General features: G+C 41.2%; 2 protein-coding genes across 6 annotated transcripts in view; both read left to right on the top strand.

Annotated features, from left to right (window-relative positions):
- SPO11 (SPO11 initiator of meiotic double strand breaks) overlaps positions 1 to 3,289 on the top strand; it is a 41,659-nt gene extending 38,370 nt beyond the window's left edge. For all 4 annotated transcript variants that reach the window (XM_061441463.1, XM_061441465.1, XM_061441466.1 and 1 more), the window contains 3 exons: positions 1,890 to 1,966; positions 2,164 to 2,275; positions 2,910 to 3,289. In XM_061441463.1, coding sequence (XP_061297447.1) covers positions 1,890 to 1,966; positions 2,164 to 2,275; positions 2,910 to 3,029 — 309 coding nt within the window. In that variant the 3' untranslated portion in view covers positions 3,030 to 3,289. The remainder of the gene's footprint in view (positions 1 to 1,889; positions 1,967 to 2,163; positions 2,276 to 2,909) is intronic.
- A 1,155-nt stretch (positions 3,290 to 4,444) lies between these two features.
- On the top strand, positions 4,445 to 14,376 carry RAE1 (ribonucleic acid export 1). Of its 2 annotated transcripts, XM_061442077.1 has the most exons (13): positions 4,445 to 4,499; positions 4,940 to 5,036; positions 5,429 to 5,533; positions 6,263 to 6,355; positions 6,783 to 6,869; positions 8,430 to 8,516; positions 8,782 to 8,853; positions 9,405 to 9,512; positions 9,854 to 9,960; positions 10,055 to 10,130; positions 10,663 to 10,857; positions 12,413 to 12,498; positions 14,364 to 14,376. In XM_061442077.1, coding segments are annotated over exons 2-13 (1,107 nt in total). In that variant the 5' UTR covers positions 4,445 to 4,499; positions 4,940 to 4,946; the 3' UTR covers positions 14,365 to 14,376. The 2 variants fall into 2 exon arrangements, with proteins under 2 accessions (XP_061298061.1, XP_061298059.1); XM_061442075.1 differs by lacking the exon at positions 14,364 to 14,376 and having other exon boundaries at positions 12,413 to 13,715.
- Positions 14,377 to 20,924: the final 6,548 nt, after the last annotated feature.

A 20,924-nucleotide genomic window follows, 5' to 3' on the forward strand; every position in this document is an offset into this window, starting at 1 on the left:
ACCCTTGAAGCTAGAACATATGAAATGTTATTACATATATGGTTAGAATGCCTTTTACCATTTTGTTTCAATATAAAGACACAGCCTTTAGGCTTTGTGTCTCTGCAGAAATGCTTCTTTCTGAAACAAAGTGGCTGAAAATGACAGGTGTTTCACTTAACTGTATTTCACCATTTAACTGTATTTTACAGTTTTTGCTTGCTGCACAAAGCAGCTTTCAGGCACTCCAAATAGAAAAGTGTTCTCCAGTTTGCTTTGTTTCTGCCTTAGAAGAGAAATGAAGACTGGAGGGACCTTGGGAGGAGGAGGACATAGCTTGTGAGATGGGTGATTTTCCACAAAAATATGTTATGTTGGTAAAGGTTTTGGTCTGGGGTGAGAATTTGCTTATGGATCTATGTGTTAGTGTGGAACACTGCAGAAAAAGAGGCAAAGGGAACAAGAAGGCATTATGCTATTAAAGATTTGCTAAAAGATGAGGGTATGGGAAGACCATGTGGAAGGCAAAGGACAGGAACTGAGTGAACTGTTTGGTACACCTTCAGCTCTCCTACAAAGGTGTGTACACTGATAAAACACCATCTTCCAGGACTAAATTAAATTGTCATCTTCCTTTGTAAGTTCATTTTGTTCAGTTTCAGAGCAACAAGTGTATCAAATGAAACTAGAACATGTCAAGTTCATTTCAAACAATGGAAGTATTCCTTTATACAACATATAATCTGTGATAGTTTGCTGTAGGGTGCTATAGATGACAAAAAGTTTTCATGGATTCTAAAAGCAACCCACCAAAATAAGTTACACACCACCACCACCACTTCTGGCTCAGAAAGTAGGAGTCACAAACCATTGGGAGCATGGGGGAGTATTCTGAAGTATCATTAATCGCTTATTTGTTTTTACACTTTTCCCTAAGATATTTACTGTAGCCATGACACTGGGCCATCTGTGGGGGGTATTTTTATATGATGTCATACTTTCCAGCAGAAAACATCAGAAATTTCCAGATTTGATTGTCATTGCTCCTCCAGGCTTATTTTTATGTTTGTTTTGGCAATCAGTCTCAAATTAACTGTAAAAACCACACCAAAGCTATTCAGACTAGACCAGCCTAAATGGGACTGAAATGGGTCTAGAATCTGCCATAGGCTGAAGGATGCAAATCTTAGTGAAGGAATGGTTTCTGGCGAGGAGATACGGTAAGCTTCAGGTGTCTTCTAATACACCATTCTGACAGTGAAAATAACTACTTATCTTTTTCATAAATCTGACCATGACCTTGGAATACAGGTATAGAATCACAGAATAGTTAGGGTTGGAAAGCACCTTAAGATCATCTAGTTCCAACACCCCTGCCATGGGCAGGAACACCTTACACTAAACTATGCCACCCAAGGCTTCGTCCAACCTGGCCTTGAACACCACCAGGGATGGAGCATTCACAGCCTCCCTGGGCAACCCATTCCAGTGCCTCACCACCCTCACAGGAAAGAATTTCTCCCTTATATCAAATCTAAACTTCCCCTGTTTAAGTTTGAACCCATTACCCCTTGTCCTGTCACTACAGTCCCTAATGAAGAGTCCCTCCCCAGCATCCCTATGGGCCCCCTTCAGATACTGGAAGGCTGCTATGAGGTCTCCACGCAGCCTTCTCTTCTCCAGGCTGAACAGCCCCAACTTTCTCAGCCTACCTTCATACAGGAGGTGCTTCAGTGCCTGATCATCCTCGTGGCCCTTCTCTGGACTTGTTCCAACAGTTCCATGTCCCTTTTATCGCTTATTTTTTGTATCTTATTTTTATCTTTATCCCTTATTTATTGTATCCCTTTTAGCTCAAATAATTTAAACTAAAACTCACTGAATGTTACAGTTGACCTTTCTTATTTTAGTCCATGTCTTTTGAGGCCCATCATCTCACCGTTCCGTCTATAAAATGGCTTGGTCTCCTTCCATCTGATCTCCAGAGGTTAGTTATTTCCCCAAAAGAAATAGTATTCTTCTGTTTCACAGACAGAAAACGCAATCTGACTTAATGACTTAAAAGACAACCAACATTTAAATCCATTATTTTTGTCATACATTATTTTGGCTTAATATAAAGAAATAAGTTGGAATAAATATTGAAGTATACCAGAAAATCTAACAACTTTATTTTCTTTTCAGATTAAATATACGCAAAGACGTCCTGATTCCATTTACAAAGCAAGATCAAAATAAGTTAGCAAGTATACAGAAGAGACCTTACATTGCTTGTCAGCCAACATGGAAAAAAGAAGTATGTATAAACCCACTGTTTCCTATTTCTTACTCTCAGGGGGCAAACCCTACCCTCTGCAATCCTGTCCTGCTATATGATGACAAACTCTCAGTTTAGCAGAACCAGCAAGGTTTTGCCACGTTCAAAGGGAAATCCCATGCCCTGGGATGTCTCTCTCAATCAGTGGGCCAGAACTGGCAGTATTTAAAGCTTTCCTGCCATTAGTCTTCTGATGATCACAAGGAATTTTATGGCTCTCCTAAATATTACAGATTATGTCTTTACAAGTAGGTGAATGCTTATAGCAGCTACTTACTCGATCTCTAATCTTGCCGGTAGCTTTTGAAGCATCTATCTCAATTCAGGCATACATTGTGTGAAATGGTTAAACAGGAAGAAAAGGTCTTGCATACCTTCTCATCGCCGGTTATCCTAATCTTAGAAATTGTGTTACTGTGAGGTGCACACTACAGAACACACAAACATACAATAAACTGAATCTCAGCTCAGTGACAGGGATTTGGGAACACCATTTCCAGTAATACTGATTTTACACATCCAACAAGTGTAATTCTTACTTATTAACTGCTTACCCCTGGATGAGGCTGGGCAGCATCACATATTAATTTGTTGTTTTGGTTTGGTTTTTTAGCTGGAAATTATGGAAGCATCTAAGCTGAAGGCTGAAATTCAAGTTCTAACTTCTCTTTCATCAGATTACCTTTCCAGAGTCTATTTACCAAACAAACTGCAATTTGGTGGATGGGTATGAATGCTTGTTTGCAAGTGAAATGTTTTTCCTGTATTATTTTGTTGACTGCTCTTAGAAAAAATGTCAGAGGAAGGAGTATGTGCCAGCTTCCTCCTAGGTTTCATTATTTATGCATTTAGATTATTATTCTTTTTCCTCTTTTAAACTGTAAGAGAAACTGTGATTTACAGACTACTGTTGCTTCTGTTCTGGGGCTTCTGCCATATACCAATGTCAAATGCAATGGTACAGAGATAGAAAGATAATGAAATATGTTCTTTGTGGCCATAAAATGTTAAGTTTAAAAAAAAGGTATCAGGAATTGCTTTGCTTCATGTCTTACAGCACAAGATGATGCTGTACCAACCTTTTTAAGAGAGTAAAAGGCTTTGTTAACAATTTATTGCCTCCTTTTGTAAATTATTTTAAGTACAGGATTGTGGCATTTTGTGTTCGCTGTAAATTCTGACAGAAAAGTCAAGATAATTCTTCATTACTGCATATCTCAAGCAGCTATAAATGTTCCAGCAACCAAATTACTGTTTGTCTTCAATGAACAAGAGAGCAAGCAAATGTTGCTAAGAACTTAATAAACAATCCTGTTAATGATGCACATCGTAACAGAATCCCTTGTTCATTTTTTTAGTTGGCTCTAAAACAGTCCAAAGGAGCAGAAAAGTGTGGCGATTAAATCGTGCAACAAATTTTAGATGAGGAAACCTGACTGGCTGCAGACTAAATACTCCAAAAGTGACCTACGCAGCCACGTGCATGGGTGTTGCTGACAGTATGCTTATAGTATTTTCAGGTTTATGCAGTTGGTTTATTTACTACTGTTCCAGCAGTATTAAATTCAAAAGGAATTAAAATTCCTTTTCATCGACTGCACAGCAGCGGTGCTACTACCTGCTAGTACCTCATACCGTCCATGAGCACAACGGGGGTAAGAACGCAAGGCCGATCCCGTCGGCACGGCAGGGCAGGGCCAAGACTGTCGGCGCAGCGCTGCAGAGCAACACGGGGCATCCCGGCCGCAGAGAGCCGGCGGGGCAGCGTCCTACCGCGGTGAACACCCTCCGAGCTGAACCGGGCAGCGCGTCCCCACGCCGCGGCGGGCCTGGCCGCGCTCTGCCGCGCCTGACACACCACCTCCTTCCACCCCGTTTGCACCGTTTCCTGCAGGGCTACAGCCGCCGCCGCCGCTCGGGTGACCCGTTCCTCCCAGCGCAGGGGGGAAACATGAAATTCACCCCTTCCTACCTGCCCTGCAGCAGCGCGGCGGGGGTGCTGAGACGCGCAGAGCCCACCCACAGCGCCCCCAAACACCCCGTGCCCGGCCCGCCCCGATCGACTGGCCACGGCGCAGGCGCGGCTACCGCCCACTGACGGCGGCGCCTGCGCAGAAAGCCGCGGCCTGCCCTGCGCCGCTGCCGCGGTATCTGTTGCGCCGCGTCAGTTTAAGCCGCGGGCCGGAGCGGGCCTGCCACCCCGGTGAGTGCGGGCCGGCGCTCGGGTCTGCTCCGTGCTTATGGGCGGCCCCAGGTCCAGCTGATCTCCTGAACGGCCGCTGCCCGAGCCCGCCGCCGGCCGGTGCTGCCGGCAGGGAAGCGGGGACCACCGCGACATGGCGCGTCCTCGCAGCATCCGCGCCGCCTCGTCGGGCGGGATGTAGGCAGAGATGTGGGGCTGGGGCGTGTGGGTGAGGGGCACAGAGGGAGTGGCTCTTGCGGTCCCGAGCAGGGGTCCCTCAGAGCGTGGGGGGGGGATGGGGGGGTGGAGGTGTCAGGGTCCAACCGCAGTGAGAAGCGTCATTGTTTGCTTTGCTTGTATTTGTACAGCCGGGCGGGCTGAGGGCTGTGCTGGTTTAGTGGCGAGGCACCTTAAGCATGCTTGAGGGCCTTGCTGGTCTCAGTAAGCCTTCTCGTTTGCAGAGCAAGGATGAGCCTGTTTGGATCAACGTCAGGGTTTGGTACAGGAGGCACCGGAATGTTTGGCAGTACAACTGCAGATAACCATAATCCAATGAAGGTATGTGTATTGTCCCCCCGTGGGAACTGCTGTTCTGCTGCTGTGTTTTAATGTGTCATAGCAGTATCTACTAATTAGTCATATAGAAATAGTAGGATCTCAGTGCACAGTTTTCAGATTTGGCTTTCATAGAATCCCAGACTGGTTTGGGTTGGTAGGGACCTTAAAGTTCATCCAGTTCCAACCCCCTGCCACAGACAGGGACACCTTCCACTAGGGCAGGTTGCCACAAGCCCCGTACAACCTGGCCTTGAACACTGCCAGGGATGGGGCAGCCACAGCTTCTCTAGGCACCCTGTGCCAGGGCCTCACCACTGTCACAGAGTCTTATCTCAGTCTCCCTTTTGTCAGTTTAAAGCTATTTATTTCTTTTTGTGCTTTGTCCTTTTTAGGATATTGAAGTAACATCTTCACCTGATGACAGCATATCTTGTTTAGCATTTAGTCCACCAACATTGCCGGGTAATTTCCTCATTGCAGGATCATGGGCAAATGATGTAAGTACTCATAAAGTGGAAGCACTGGTGCCTAAAATGCAAAATGCAATCCTAAAAACTTATGTCAGAGCACCTGAAAATCTTCCTCACTGCAAAATTTATGTCTGGTTGATGTAGCCAAACTGCTTTAACTGAGAAACTCTGTTGTGATATTCTGATAAGTCATTCCTCTGCCTGTGTGTTTTAAGCTTCAGCTTGAAATACATAGTGTTTTCCCTGTTTGATTTTTATTAGTTTTATTTTTATTTTCCCTACTTGTTTGGCTTTGCACAGTGAAAGAACTGTGAATACACCGGTAAATCATCCGGTTTGACAGTGCAGCCTCAAAAAAATGAAGTTCCTACAACCTTACTGAATTTTATTGGATTGAAGGGTGAGATCCCAGCTGGGACAAACAGGGAGGTTAGACAAACATGAAGCATTTTTTAACTGTTATGACTGTTGGCCAGTAGCCTGCATAGCTGAGGGTTAAATGTTCTTCAGGAAAGCACTGGGAGGTGATACGTAATCATGAGGTACTTCTCAGCTGGAGTTGAAGTTGTGGGGTTGAGCTGTGGCTGTACAGATAAAATTAACATAATCAGAGAAAATAAGGTTTCACTAGATCTGAGAAAAGTTTGGTGTTGTATTTATTGTTGTGTAAACTAAGGCTGGGATCTTCAACAAGAGAAGTCTTTTTAAGTCCTTCGTGTTACTACGTTACATTTGCATATGCTTCTCCTGTTACAGGTTCGCTGCTGGGAAGTTCAAGATAATGGACAGACAATTCCAAAGGCTCAGCAGATGCACACAGGGCCTGTATTGGATGGCTGCTGGAGTGATGTATGTTCCTATTTAAAAATAGATTAACAGTTTTTACCTAAACCCTAAGTGAGATGGCATGGGGTTTCCAGATGACATGAGTGCTATGTGTAGATGAAGCCTGTAATTACTGTATAGATTTATGTTACAGTAAATGCATGCTAAGCGTGCCCTAATCAAATACACCAACATGGTGTAAGAAGGATAAATGAGTTTAAAAGTAAGAATATATTTAAAGCTAGATAACAGCTAACAGTTTTCTTTTTTACAACGTAGTCATACATAAATTCTCATTTTTATGTTTCTTCTTTGTCTTGCAGTCCCTGTATATGTTACATTAATGTTATGGTATTACTAGAAGAGAATAAGACTTGACAATTTTCTAATAAATATTGCATGGTAGCATGATAGGGGTATTTAATCTATTGGCCTTATTCTTGTTTTTTAGGATGGGAGTAAAGTATTTACTGCTTCCTGTGATAAAACTGCCAAAATGTGGGATCTCAACAGTAATCAAGCTATCCAGATTGCACAAGTAAGCAAGCCTCAAACTACTAGGTTTTGGTTGGGTTTTTTTTTTCCTTCTTTTATTAAAAGCTACCTTTATTAGCAAATCAAGCTAACGTTTAGTGCTTCTAAAGTAGATATGCTATATGAAGAAGAGGTTGTAGGGTGTGTTCTGTATTTTTTGGTAATGATGAGTACATGAATAGGGAGACCTGCAGCCAAGGTGATTTGAATAACCTGTGTAGCTGTAGCCTCTATTTTACTTGAGAAAGCTCTTTGAACTCCTGCACTGATCTCACTAAGTCACCCTTCTGCATTATAGGAGGGGAAAAAATCTTAAGAACTCATTGAATTCACTTTCACAAATACCAGCTTTTTGCTGCAGCAGTAACAGAAATTATAATTTACATTCTAGATGTAGATGTTAATGTCTGTTCATAGTTCTGGCAGTTCTAGGGATAAAATGAGTTACCAGTTACCTAATTTAAGAAGAGAGTCCTTTGAATGATTGCTTCTTGCATCTTATTTAAGGTGATAATGTTCAGATTCTCAGCCTTGATATTAAAATCAAGTAGCATGTCAGTGTAATTAACATAGGCCTTTCTCCTGTAGCTGTTGTCAGAAGCTGGATTTTTTTTTTTAATTACTTTAATACAGCATGTTATTTCTTACAAAGTGTTGATTTTTAGCAAAATGGATAATATCCTTTATAAGTAAATAGGTAGAAGGAGGTGATCCTGCCCCTCTACTCTGCTCTTTTGAGACATTACTTGGAGTATTGTGTGCAGTTCTGGTGTCCTCAACATAAAAAGGACACGGAGCTGTTGGAGCAAGTCCAGAGGAGGCCAAGAGGATGATCAGGCACTGGAGCACTTCCGCTATGAAGATAGGCTGAGAAAGTTGGGGCTGTTCAGCCTGGAGAAGAGAAGGCTGCGTGGAGACCTCATAGCAGCCTGCCAGTATCTGAAGGGGGCCTGCAAGGATGCTGAGGAGGGACTCTTCACTAGGGACTGTAGTGACAAGACAAGGGGTAATGGGTTCAAACTTAAACAGGAGAAGTTAGACTGGATATAAGGAAGAAATTCTTTACTGTGAGGGGGGTGAGGCACTGGAATGGGTTGCCCAAGGAAGTTGTGAATGCTCCATCCCTGGCAGTGTTCAAGGCTGGGTTGGATGGAGCCTTGGGTGAGATGGTTTAGTGTGAGGTGTCCCTGCCCATGGCAGGGGTCTTGGAAGTAGATGATCTTAAAGTCCTTTCCAACCTTAACTATTCTATGACTCTGTGAAAGTCCTGCTGTTCATACTTTGTATTCCTGCTGTGACAATCTTTCTATGTAGGGTGACTTAATTACAGTTTTTTGTGTCAGGAGGTTTGTTGTTGTTTTTTTTTTTATGTGGGTGTTCTTAGAGCACTGAACAACACAGTAAGGTCATGACCAACCCTTACCCTGACTGCTGTGACTACAGTAATGAATCACTTTTCTTGAATGGATAGGAAGTATAAATATATGCAAAATCAGAGGAGCATAAACAAGAAATGTGGACTGTTGTCATAGTGAGTGTGTGTGTTTGCCCTTTTCTTCTTCAGCATGATGCGCCTGTGAAGACTATCCATTGGATTAAAGCACCAAATTATAGCTGTGTGATGACAGGAAGCTGGGATAAAACTTTAAAGGTATGATTTTTACCTGAACACATGGACACAAAGCATGCTAGTAACCTATGTATGAAAATATGTGAAGTGAGAGTATTTTAATAAACATTAATAAAAACCCCAAGCAGATTAAGGAACTACCATCACTTCATGTAAAGCTGCAGTATTCTGGCTATAGTCAAGAATGAAACAGCATGGTACTGATTGCATTCACTTTACTGAACTAATTTAAATGGTGTATCCTCAATTCCAGGCATAAGTTTGTTCATTTTTCTGTTTCCATCAGTTTTGGGATACCCGTTCACCAACACCCATGATGACATTGCAGCTCCCTGAAAGATGTTATTGTGCAGATGTGGTAAGCCATGATACAGGGTAAACTAGTGTAAGGTATATGACTGGGAGTGTGGATATACTGTCAGTCTTTAAGGCTTCTGTAAATCAGTACTAATTACTAAATGTTAGTATTTGACCTCTGTGGGATTTTAGCAATAAACCAGGCACTGATATTCCTGGTCAGGCTCTGGAAAAAGGGTATTTGCATCATACAAAACATGATTAGTATGCTTTTAGCATAACAAAACCAATTTGGAACTAGCACTGACCTACCCCTATTTCTGTCTGAGTTTGTATAGCACTAGTGTGGTTAACACTGGAGTCAGCTAATATTAGAAGATTTTTGGTATGCTTAATTTCTCAATGGCAGGAAAAAAGTCATGTGTTTTGTTTGAAGATATATCTACAGATTAACTTAGTTCTTTCTCCCACTTTCCCTCCACCCCTTCTTCCCCCAAAATATTCAAATTCTTTTATCTTCTTCAGGGATTTCTGCAAAATAGTAAGTCAAATTCTCTGGAATGCTATTAATACAAGTGGCTTTCTTCCAACCTCTTTTACAACCTTATCCAGGTGCATCCTATGGCTGCTGTGGCCACTGCAGAAAGGGGCTTGATAGTTTATCAGTTAGAGAACCAACCTTCTGAATTTAGAAGAATAGAATCTCCTCTTAAACACCAGGTAAATGATAATATTTATTATGAGTGTATTTATACAGATTGTCAAAATAATGGGCTTGCCATTTTTTGGTAAAAATGAATGATATTTCAAAACCAAGTTACTTCATTATGGCACATGGCCTGGTTTGCTATTGATCTGTGGCTGATCTTCATAATGATTTAGAAATGTAAATACCATGGCCCATATTCTCCTTAGGAATTGACCTGTTCCTTGACCTAGTTTGTGTTTTTGCTTTACTTTGTGTTGGTACATGTGATGTTTCATGCCCCCATGGAAAATAGCATTCAGAAAATATGGCCCTCAAGTCTCTGTCTAAAATCCTCTTTCTTTCTCAAATTTAGCATCGCTGTGTTGCTATTTTTAAAGACAAAGTGAACAAACCTACTGGATTTGCCCTTGGAAGTATTGAAGGAAGAGTAGCTATTCATTATATCAACCCCCCAAATCCGTAAGTATCATTTAAAAAACATCTGTTCTTTATTGCTCAGCTTACAGTGAGGATAAAAAGAGCTTTTTTTAAATTATTATTATTTCCTTACCAGTGCAAAAGACAACTTCACTTTTAAATGTCATCGTTCCAATGGAACAAACACATCAGCACCTCAGGATATTTATGCTGTAAGTATTCGGCGTGTACTCCTTTATAATTTTTACAGGGCAGTATACACTCTTAATGTAAAATTGGCTGTGAACTATTTATTCTCCTTGATCTTTTACCTCATCTGAAGTTATCTTAGATGTATGTTTAAAGAGCAGTCATACTTTAAGGGGAAAGACAAATTTTTGCACTTAAAGCAAGTACCACATCAGCTGTTCATCAGTTATCTTGTTGGACTTGACGCTTGTTAACTTGAAACAGTACTTAATATATTTGTGTAATAGGATTATGCATTGTATTTTTAAGTGCTGCAAAAAAGGTAATGCTTTCCTCATTGCTTTGGTGTTTTTTGTTTGTTTGCTTTCCCAGAACCTATTTGAAAATGTTAAAAAACAAACAAAAGCCAAAAAAAACCCCCCAAAATCCCAACAAAACCTATAGTTGGAAAAATCCCTGTGTATTTACTTTTTTAGGATGCAGCATGTCTGTTGAGTGTTCTCATCACCTGTCCATAGGCATGGTGTTTTACATAGTAATTCTCTGCTTCTGCAGGTAAATGGGATAGCATTTCACCCTGTCCATGGCACTCTTGCAACAGTAGGATCCGATGGTAGATTCAGCTTTTGGGATAAAGATGCACGAACAAAGCTAAAAACATCAGAACAACTTGACCAGCCAATATCTGCTTGTTGCTTCAACCATAATGGCAATATATTTGCATATGCTTCCAGTTACGATTGGTCAAAGGTAAGTAAAGTTTAGATTTGCATTCCATACTTGCAGTTGACAGCTGAGACTGTCCATTTCACATGGGGCTTTCACTGTCCTTAAATAGTAGCTGAGTCTAGTTTCACAAGCATGCAAGAAAATGTACAATGGTCATTTTAGACATCTAATGAAATCTAACACAGCAGTGCATTCCTTGGGTGATAGCTTCAGTCAGACAAGATTGCTAAACAATGCTGTTTTGCAAATGTAGATGAGCGAAAAGTAAATTACAGGATGCAAAAGTTATTCCGGTTGCTCACACACATTCTGCAGTGGGGAGTGTCATGGGGCACTGTGGCACCCAGCAGGTTCCCACAAATCACTTTGAAATGCACATCTTTGCTTCTTGTGCAGATTCTGTTTAACTTCAAAAAGAAGCTGTGACTGTGGTCGTAAACACTTAAGCCAGTTTTTGGATGGCATATACTCTATTTCCAGTACCGCTCAGTGCGGCTTGCTGGTGGCGGTTATAAACTTGACTCAACAATAAATCATACAGATGCAAGAGAATCACAACAAACCATAATGCATGGAAAATCAGTGTTTCTTAATAGTTAAAGTGGGAGTAGCAATGTTGAAACGTAACTGATTTGAATTGAATGGCGACTTCCATTAAGAGTGTTACTTTCCTCTTACAACCAGTGCTTTTAAATTTGAGGATAATATCCCTTATGTTTTTGACATGAACGCAGAGATGAGCTCTACTCCATGCCACACAGAGAGCAAACTTTTCATTTACTGCATTGTATCTGGTCTTCTGGATGTTGCCCAAAGTAGCAGAGCTTTGTTAGATGCTAGAGCAGGTGAATTCTGTTCTAAGTGCTTGGTAGAATGTACCAAGGCATCTCTCAGATCTGTAAATCAATATTGAGTAGTAAAATTAGTAAGTACAAAGTACCAAACTTCCTTTCTAGAACCATTTCTGCCAAGTAGAGTTGGTAATTTTCAAATTGTGTGTTGGATTTTAATAGCTTTATTAGTGTTTGCTCTCCCTGATTTGGATACATGCGTATTGAGTAATGTATATGCAAATAATGTCAACATGCAAAATAGGATATTTGCATCCACAATTGGGGAACAGATGTTTTTGCAGTTGCCTGTAGAACTTGGGCTTCACTTTGGGGAAAAAAACTGACCTTAGTTTGTTTAAAAGATAGAAAAATTCAAGTGAAATAGGGTGGCTGTTAAAGTTTTAGTTTCTTCTCTGCCTAGAAGACATTAAAAAATAATATTGAGCTCTTGTGTTGCAGCTGTAAAGTAGAGCTTAGAGATATGTGGCTATTTTAATATGAAAAGGTGGGGGTTTTAATACCTTAAAGATGGATAAATATCCCTTAAATTTTACTTCATATGTACAATTCTTGTAACTGTTACAGTAAATTGCTTCTAATACACCAACCAGTATCTGGTCTTAAAGACTTCAAGATAAATCTGAATAAACCAAACTAATGGGCTATTCATATACTTAACATTTTAAGGTAATGCTGATATTTCTTCTTTGAAGAGAGTAAATACAGATTCTTCTTCTTTTTAGGGTCATGAATTTTATAATCCACAAAAGAAAAACTACATTTTTCTGCGAAATGCAGCAGAAGAGTTAAAGCCGAGGAATAAGAAGTAGTGAGTATGAGTCTGACTGGTGTTGCTGTACTGTTACGCTGCCATTCCTGCCTCTGCTCCACTGCTCTTCTGCCATTTGTGCCCTACTGCACCACAGTTCAGTCAATTTGGAATCGCTAACATTTAGCAGGAACTGTAAAAATTACATTAAATGTGTTCTGACATGCTGGAGAGCATTTTTCAGATTAGATATGCCAGTGTGTATAGAACCACTGTCTGTTCCACAGCAATAATGAAATTGCAACAAAACCTAAATCCGGGTTAGATATTCCTGCTTAGAAGTGCAACCATTTGTATCTATGGATTTATTTTATAAGTACTGCATTGAAATATGTTAATTACAGTTCTGCAGAAGTTGTATAAATACTGTATTTTTTTGTAAGTACTCAAAGAATTGCAAGTAATTCTTCTCAAAGGGGGCTTGTTATTATTCAGGGGGTTTTTCTTTGCATTCTGGTTTTTAAAGTGGAAGTATTGTCTGCTGTGTGCTGGAAAGAAATGCCTTGCAAATTGTTTTCCTTCATTTTTTTGATAAATTAGGTAGGTATGTAAGTGGCCAACAACAGTGACAGAAACTCAAGACAGAAGATGGGCACAGTGCAAGTTTTACTTCATTTTTTTTTCCTGCACTCCAGCAGTGGACATGACTTCTGAGCCAATGATACTCATGGTAGTTCAAAGGAGAAATTGCCAGTTGTGCCAAGTGGTATATAATAGCTCAGTAATGTGAGCAAACCATTAAAGGTTTTGTTTTGTTCATGACCAAACCGATGTGTGCAAAATATGTGTGGCCTAAACTGTTTTAAAACTGACACCTTTTAGGCTTAAACGTTTTCATCCCTTAACAGGGGGCTCTGGACTGAATAAAAGTACTCGTTTTTGTATTAAATAGAAAATAGTGCTGGTAAGTTTCATCTGATCAAAAATGCTGTGAAACAAAATGAGTGGGTCTTTTTCTGACTTGAATCTACCACTGTTTACTTCTAACTAGCCAGTTGTATACATGCCAAAGTTTTCTTTTTAGAAGTGAATGCTTGTTATTCCTGTTTTAACTATTGTTCATTTGATATAATGACTAAATAAAAGCAGGGGGAGCGCATGTATAGAAATACCTGTCATATTGTACAATAAATTCTCTGTAAAACTGTATGTTGTAACACTTATGGTTATGGGTTCATGCTACATTTCAAATAAAATTTTTACTAAATGCTTTTTTACTCTGAAGTTCTGTTACATTAACGCGGGGGAGGTGGTGTGCTTCACTTCTAAAAGCAGCTTCTTGTCTTTTCACTGTAATTCAGATACATTTTCTGAAAGTACTTTTCTTCCACTGGTCAAGCTGGAAATCTAATGCATTTTCCAGTTGCTGTTTCATTATGAATGATTCCTGGTTTGGCGTCAAAGAATGAAGAAGACTGGTATGAAAAGCCTTTTGTTTTATAAGAATGAATCAAGTTCCTTGCTATCTCAACAGCCAAACACCTAACAATTCGTCTTTAGTAGAAATGAATCGTACTGTCTTCAAACTCCAGAGCCACCTGGTCCTTTAACTTAAGACTCTTCTCTCTAAAGTGTTCCATCAGTTGTTGCTGGGTGTGTATTTTTGTTTGGCACAGTTGTATAGTTGAGGAGAGTCCATGAAACACACTTTGCTGTCGTTTAAGGATGCTGCTTTCTGGGGTTTATTTCTCAAGATGTTTATTTTCTTGCTAATTCTATGGTTTATGTGGTTTTAGATTTCACATTAATATGCTATTTGTTTTCTTTAAGATAGGAAAGAGTTCCCAGCAGTTATACCAATAGCTGGTCATTTGTGCAAATGTTTCATTTGGGTTTGATCATCTTTTGGTTGATTTTTTTTAAAGGTTGTGATTGTTAACACTAACCTTTGCTTGTTAGTGCATTCTTCCAGACTTCCCAGTCAAATGGCACCAAGCAGTTGCAGGCTGTAGATGAAGTGAAGATCATTGATAGCAAAAATTAAAATCGTAGTCATCGCCTGGGTGCAGAACTCCCACTGGTGTAAACAGGGAAGGATGGGATGTAGCACCTGCTTCTTGTTTAAAAGAAATCCTGGTGTTTCTTTTGTTTACACACTTAACAGTGTGAATGAGTGATTAGAAAACAGATTCACTCTAGTTCAGCAAGTACATGTCTGCTGGGTCCAATGGAGTCGCTCCTACTGAAGCGGATATTAAGTTTGGCCAAGGTTTATTTTCATGATGAAGCGAGCACTGGGTAAGTCTCTTGTTTGGCAATACAGTTCTATATGAATGAGCAGAGTACTTACTCTGCTGTTGGAATCGATTTTTTTTTTTTTTTTTTTTTATCAGTCATGTTTTAGAGTTATTCAGACTAATTTCAGAAGGAGCGTGTTTTCCATTACAATGCTGTGCACGTATATTGGGTCTGGCTGAGGTGGAGTTGACGTTTCCCATTGCAGCCCTCAGTGCTATGCTGTGAATTGGTAGGAGGCAGGGTGTTGATAACACAGCAGTGGTTTGGCCATCGCTGAGCACTGCTCCAGCATTCCCCCCCATGAGCAAGCTGGGGGTGGACAGAGCCAGGAGAGCTGACCCCAACCAGCCAAAGGGATATTCTATACCATAGGACATCTGCTCAGCAATAAAAGCTAAGAGGATGGAGGAGGAAGGGGGAGCATTCATTATTTACGATGTTTGTCTTCCGGAGCAACTGCTATGTGTGCTGCAGCCCTGCTTCCCAGGAAGTGGCCACACATCGCCTGCTGATGGGAAGTAAAGAATAAAACCTTTTGTTTTCTTTTGCTTTATTAAACTGCCTTTGTCTTTAGCCACAATTCTGTTTCCATCTTACTTTCTCTCTCCTTGTCCTGCTGAGGAGGGGGATGATAGAGTGGCTTGGTGGGCACCTGGCATCCAACCATAGCACATTAGATCTATTCAATGGGGAGGACAGAGTCAAACTTTGTTTTGTTTTCTTACCCAAGTTAAGAGAGTGCATTGGTAACTTTTCTTCCCTGGACTTACTGCAAGATTCGTGTGTAAAAAGTACACGCAGCTCTATCCCTTCAAGCACAGTGAGAGCTTACTCACACACAAATAAGTGTTAGTGCATGATCTGGAAATGTATTAACTTGCTATTCTATGGCACTTACCTGTCCAAAACAATGAAAAGAATGAAGAATGTAAGATTCCAACATATATCCAGAGCTAACCATAGGAATGCTGGAGTTATAGAACAACTTTATTAGTTTTTGGAAAGTGCTGTCAATGTTTGTGGTTTTATTGCAGAAAAATAATCTTTGGCATAAAGAACTCAGCTAAGCCCCCAAATGGGGACATTTCATAAAGATTTCCAGTTCTCTTAACCTTTCTCTTGCTGTATCACCTGTCTGTAGTCTTGTATAGTGGTTTAATAAAATGTATTTCAGAAAATGAAGCGATTGACAAAAAGCTTGTCTGCTAAAGCCTTCCACAAATGAAAGCCAGACGTGTTTGCACGATGGCAGCCAGGCAGGCAGAGTATCTTAATTTACCATCTGTCAGATGAAATGCAATAGCTGGCTTGGTGAGTACTCCAGCCTAGCTCTTCAGCTGGGAAAGCAGGTTAGAGTCATTCTCCAGAGGAGAATGGATTTGAGATAGAGCTGGGGTTAAGGGTATGTGGGAAGCTCCAATCAAACTATTGTCCAACCTGGCCTTGAACACTGCCAGGGATGGAGCATTATCATCTATTGCTGCAACACAAACCAATGAATGGAACAAAGTGAGAATAACATTAATTCCCTAGTGAAATGTTCTACCCAGCAGTTGCAGTACGCACGTGCAATTTAAAGCTGTTGCTGTAAAGCTCCTGTTGTGCCAGGGGATGGCAGTGTTGATGGCTTCATAACCAAAGCTTTCCCTGCAGACATCTGTGTGGTGGCCCGAGTTTTGGGGCCCTCGGTAGCAGTTAAACGTGTTGGTAGCATGTTTGGAGAACAGACATTTAAGGAATTAAAGATTAGGCGCGAGTGGAACCGAGTCAGTTTTGTATGAACCGGACTATGGGCTATTAGAGCTCTAGTAATTTTCCCCTCTAAGACAAATCTTAGTAACTTTGACTAATTTTCATACTGCTGTCATAGAAGACTATAGGTTTAAAGCTGGTAAGCAGTGCTATGTTTTTGTCTAAGTTGGATTTCTTGCAGGAAGAAAGAAAAAAGCCAGTAAAAACACTTCACTAAAATAACTCCAAAACAGGTAGGCTCAGTGATATGCAGTGTAAAAACAAGTGTATTTTTTTTCCTGAAGTTTGAAATGCAGTTTTCATTTTCAAGGCTGGGAAATGCACAAGATAATGAAAGAGAGAAATAGTCTTGGATTACAAGATTTGAGTGTGGTTTTAAATCGCTTATTTACCCCAGGTAGCTAGCTGTTTTGTCCTTGGGGCATATGTGACCAGTTCCCCCGCTGCTCCTGACCCCAGGGATGTGGTTGGTGTGCCTAAAGGCACTTTGTAAGGCAAGCAGCCATCCTCTGCAGCCGAGCGGGTCATGCATTCACTCCCTTTAACTCACTATCAGGTCCTGAAGGTCCTGTGAACCCTGCAGACAAACCAAACAGATTCCTTCTTCCCCTCCCTGCCCACCTCAGGACTCCCGGGCACCAGGACGATTCCTCCCTTCCTCACTGGCCTTGAAGGTCCCAGGCACCCAGCCAGCCCCGTGGTGGGGACACAACAGGGAAGCGTAACAGCACACACCACACTGTCTATACAATCAAGCACTTACAGGTCCTAAGTGGCATCTTGGACCCAAGCTGCTGCTGGACAGTGAGACCATGATGCCCTGTGGCCAGGGGTGCTTCCATTACACCATCTTCTGCTTCCTTTGAGGATCAAGTGAGTGACTCATATTCTTTTATATGATCTTTGAGTCTAGATTGTTACATTGATAAAGGAAACCATGTATTAAGATCTGACCTGAGCTGCAGAGGGTCCAGGTGATAAGAAATTATAAGTCATTGTATTACAAATTCTCCATTATGTTACTTATGTATTATACTGTATTGGTTCTACTTGTAGAAATTGTGTGCCATTCTAATCCTAAAGTCTGTGCTATAAGAATCATTATATCTTGTTAATAAAATAAAGCTTTAACTGTAAATATGATATAATGCCACCATTCTGTCAAGGGTCCCTAAGAGAACTTGTCTGTCCCCTTAGTGTCAGGGCACAGGCATAGTTTGAAACAAAAAGCTGAAAGGCATCTATTCTTATTTCCAGATAAGCTTAGGTTTTTATACCGGCATTACAGAGACCACTGTACTGTTCTCAGCGATAGAACAGCCATTTGAAGCATGGAAACTGCTACTCTTCTCCCCTTGCCAGGTCAGAATAAAGCAACATCACCTGGTTGGCTGAGATGCTTTCAGTGGGCAGACACTAACCGGTATTTCCATGGTGTGACATGTTCTGTGTACACGTGGATTCCTGTGCTCCCAGGAATCCACAGCGGGAAACAAGCTCATGAGAATGCAGCTGTTGGAGTGGATGGGGATATCACAGCTACAGGCTTTAGGAATGACAAGAGGCAGTGATGCGGGGAGGTCCCTCCTGCCGCCACAGTGCAGGCTGGCATAGCACAGGGCTGGTGACAGGTGTGCAAACACCTCCTTCATCCCCCCAGTGCAAACCAAGCCTCTGTTCATTTGTACCATTTACCTGCTTCTGAAACAGGGGTAGTGCTACATGAGGAAAAACGAATTCAGGCTGTTCGGGACTTGCTTGTAAGGTAACACAAGGCTGAGGCAGTATCACAAAGAGGACCATGTGCGGCAGGACCACTTGCATGCTGACGGAGCCATTCCAAATGTTTGTGTTGCATCAGTTCTGCAAATACTCTTTGTTACAGTGCATAGAAGGTACAATGCCCGTCAACATTAGCTGTGTAAAGAGAGACCGTTTTCTTCTGTTGACTAATTATCCAGTGAATATATTCAGTTTGAAGAGACGCTTCAATAATTTAGCAGGCATGTGCCAGGTAATACAGGAGCTTTTGTTTTACTAGCGGCATAGATCTTCAATCATGTGTAACTCAATCTCTGGCTTTATGTATTCAAGGAAGTGTTTCGTATAGCTCCTGTATCAAGTGCCACTGAAAAGCAGGCCTAGATAAAAGATTAAGGCAATGCTCTTAACTGTGAACAGGGAAAGTTTACCCTTTACTGTCCAGTATATCTGCTTTATACGAGTGAAGTGTGAGATCCAATGCTGAGATCCAATAATGAGTTTGTTGTGACAACAGGAAAATGACGTAAACTGCATGTTAAATAACTGGGTCAGTTAAGTCTCCCTTCCTTACTTTATGGGCTATTAACAAACAAACTTTGTAGTTTGATATTGAATGCTTTCTGTCATTAAAGTTTCTTAAATGCGGGTCATTAGTGCTGCATTCTTTGCTTTGCTGGACCAGATAAGGAGAACAATAAAGTTCAGTTCCTGGGAAGCCATGAAGCAAAACTCAAGTAACGGATTTTCTCCAAACCCTCCCAAGGTACTTCATCACATTTGTGCCATCTCCCAGAAGGGTGTAAGTTCAGAGGTCCTTTTCTGAGCCACTGTCAACCAGTTCAATCACCTTCTTTTGGCAGTCTGCAATACAACTAATCTACAACAAAGGGAGATGTATTTTGTTTAGAATAGACCATGAACATTGTACTTGGTGAAGTGCAGAGATAATGCAGTACCTCAAACTATACTCAAATGACTAAAACCAGGCTTAAAATACAATCCTTTTTCTCTGGAAGGACAGCTGTCTGCCATGCTCCTGCTGTACCACAGGGTGAGATTTATATAGACTCAAAAGGACAGGTATCACTTACTAACAGGTAGTTGTTTTCTGCAGATACCTGGCTCTTTTCCCTGGAGATCCTCTTTTCCTGTGTAACATTCATTCATGGTCTGCAGCAGCAGGGATGCAGACAGGAATTGATTGTTCATGCATTAACTTTTAATTTCTGGAACAGTACCTATAGATTTGTAAGGAACAGCTTTTACATCTGCCGCATGCTGTCAGACTTCAAACATTAGCAAGTAGCATTTCAGAAACACACTCACTGGACTGTTGCAGCTCTTCACAAAACCACAGATGGGAAATACCTGTTAAGAGAAAACAGCTTAGCAAAACCTTTCCACTGAAGCCTTCTCCTGTCGAGCTTTTGATCAGCCATAGGCTGTGCGATGTAGTTGAAGTCATCCTATAATACTGATCTGTGTCTTTTACAATGGCATCCGGTTCATCACCTGAACACCTTTCTTTGGTGGTCCCGCCAGCAGTGGCGGGGAAATGAAAGAAAAGATGATTGAACTCTGCAAACCATTCTGAACATGGCTTGGCCTACAGAAAAGTTCACCAACAGTAGTATTCCTGTCACGGAGTCATCTGAGAACCTGCTTGCTACTGTCTTGTTCTTACTAGATATCCGTCGTGGATGTCCATTACTTCACGGGTAGTGCTGTCAAAGCTGCCCTTCTGGTAAGGAGGCAAGAGTTGTTTTTTCTTTTGATAGGCTGATGAGAATGTCCTTTGAGGTAGGACTGGCCTTGGCAAAAGGGAAACCATCCAAGAAACAGAATGGATTCCCTGATTTACTACCAATCCGTACGCTTCACTTGTGAGCTGACTTCAAAAATACAGATCGGCTGATCTATCAGCCTCTTTGTCTTTGTGAGACTGCATGTGATACATCCCCTTTTTACTTCCTTCTGCTCTTCTCTATGTGCTTTTCCACTAACTAAAAGCATGGTGTAGTAACTGGTCCATGTGATTTAGCAGGAAAGAGCCTGCCTTTGTTTCAGCCATCATGTTCAGCTGATGTCATTGTCCTGCTGCAATGCTGGGGACTTCATGTTGCTGGCAATTGCCTGTTGAGCTATCAATGGCCTTTCCCCACCAGCAATGACTGCAATACTCCAGCTGACTGGATGTGGGTGTTGTGCTGTAAGGAACAGGATTGGCATCACCCAAGCAAGCTTCGACCCTTGCAGGCTGCGACTGTGCCCTTCTGTGGCCATGCAGTAACTGAGTTCTTTGTAAAAGCCACATTTTAGGCCTTTCATGTAGAAGCTGCAATCATTCTGACTGGATTTCAGTCCAGGTAACTGTTTTTAAATACCCTTCCAGGCTCCATGGATAAAGCTTTTGTATCCAGTGCTGATCTGTTGTTTTGATGTCTTTACAGTTCATTTGTGTACATTTCCTGTTCAGAGCCACTGCAACGAATCTTTTGATGCCTTGTGTTTGAATAGAGTAGACATGGCAACTGGAAGGCTCTAACAGTTTCTAACTAAACCTTTAAAGAAGTTAATTACATACCATGCTGATCATCTGTTTTTTTGGTGTATGGCATTCTGCACTTGGCCAGGTTCATTGCAGGCATTAAATACCTTCTGAAAGTGTCAGA

Source organism: Pezoporus flaviventris, unplaced genomic scaffold (genome assembly GCF_033815535.1).
Source record: "Pezoporus flaviventris isolate CSIRO_AGI_PZ_B2104156 unplaced genomic scaffold, CSIRO_AGI_Pfla_v1 ptg000213l, whole genome shotgun sequence".
Taxonomy (NCBI): Eukaryota; Metazoa; Chordata; class Aves; order Psittaciformes; family Psittacidae; genus Pezoporus; species Pezoporus flaviventris.

What these genes read in the sequence shown, in the direction of transcription:
- RAE1 (XM_061442077.1), top strand. Translation starts at nt 4,947, where the DNA reads ATGAGCCTGTTTGGATCAACGTCAGGGTTTGGTACAGGAGGCACCGGA. An exon ending in GATGTTATTGTGCAGATGTG is followed by an intron (nt 8,854 to 9,404) that starts GTAAGCCATGAT and finishes AACCTTATCCAG; the next exon opens with GTGCATCCTATGGCTGCTGT. An exon ending in AATCTCCTCTTAAACACCAG is followed by an intron (nt 9,513 to 9,853) that starts GTAAATGATAAT and finishes TCTCAAATTTAG; the next exon opens with CATCGCTGTGTTGCTATTTT.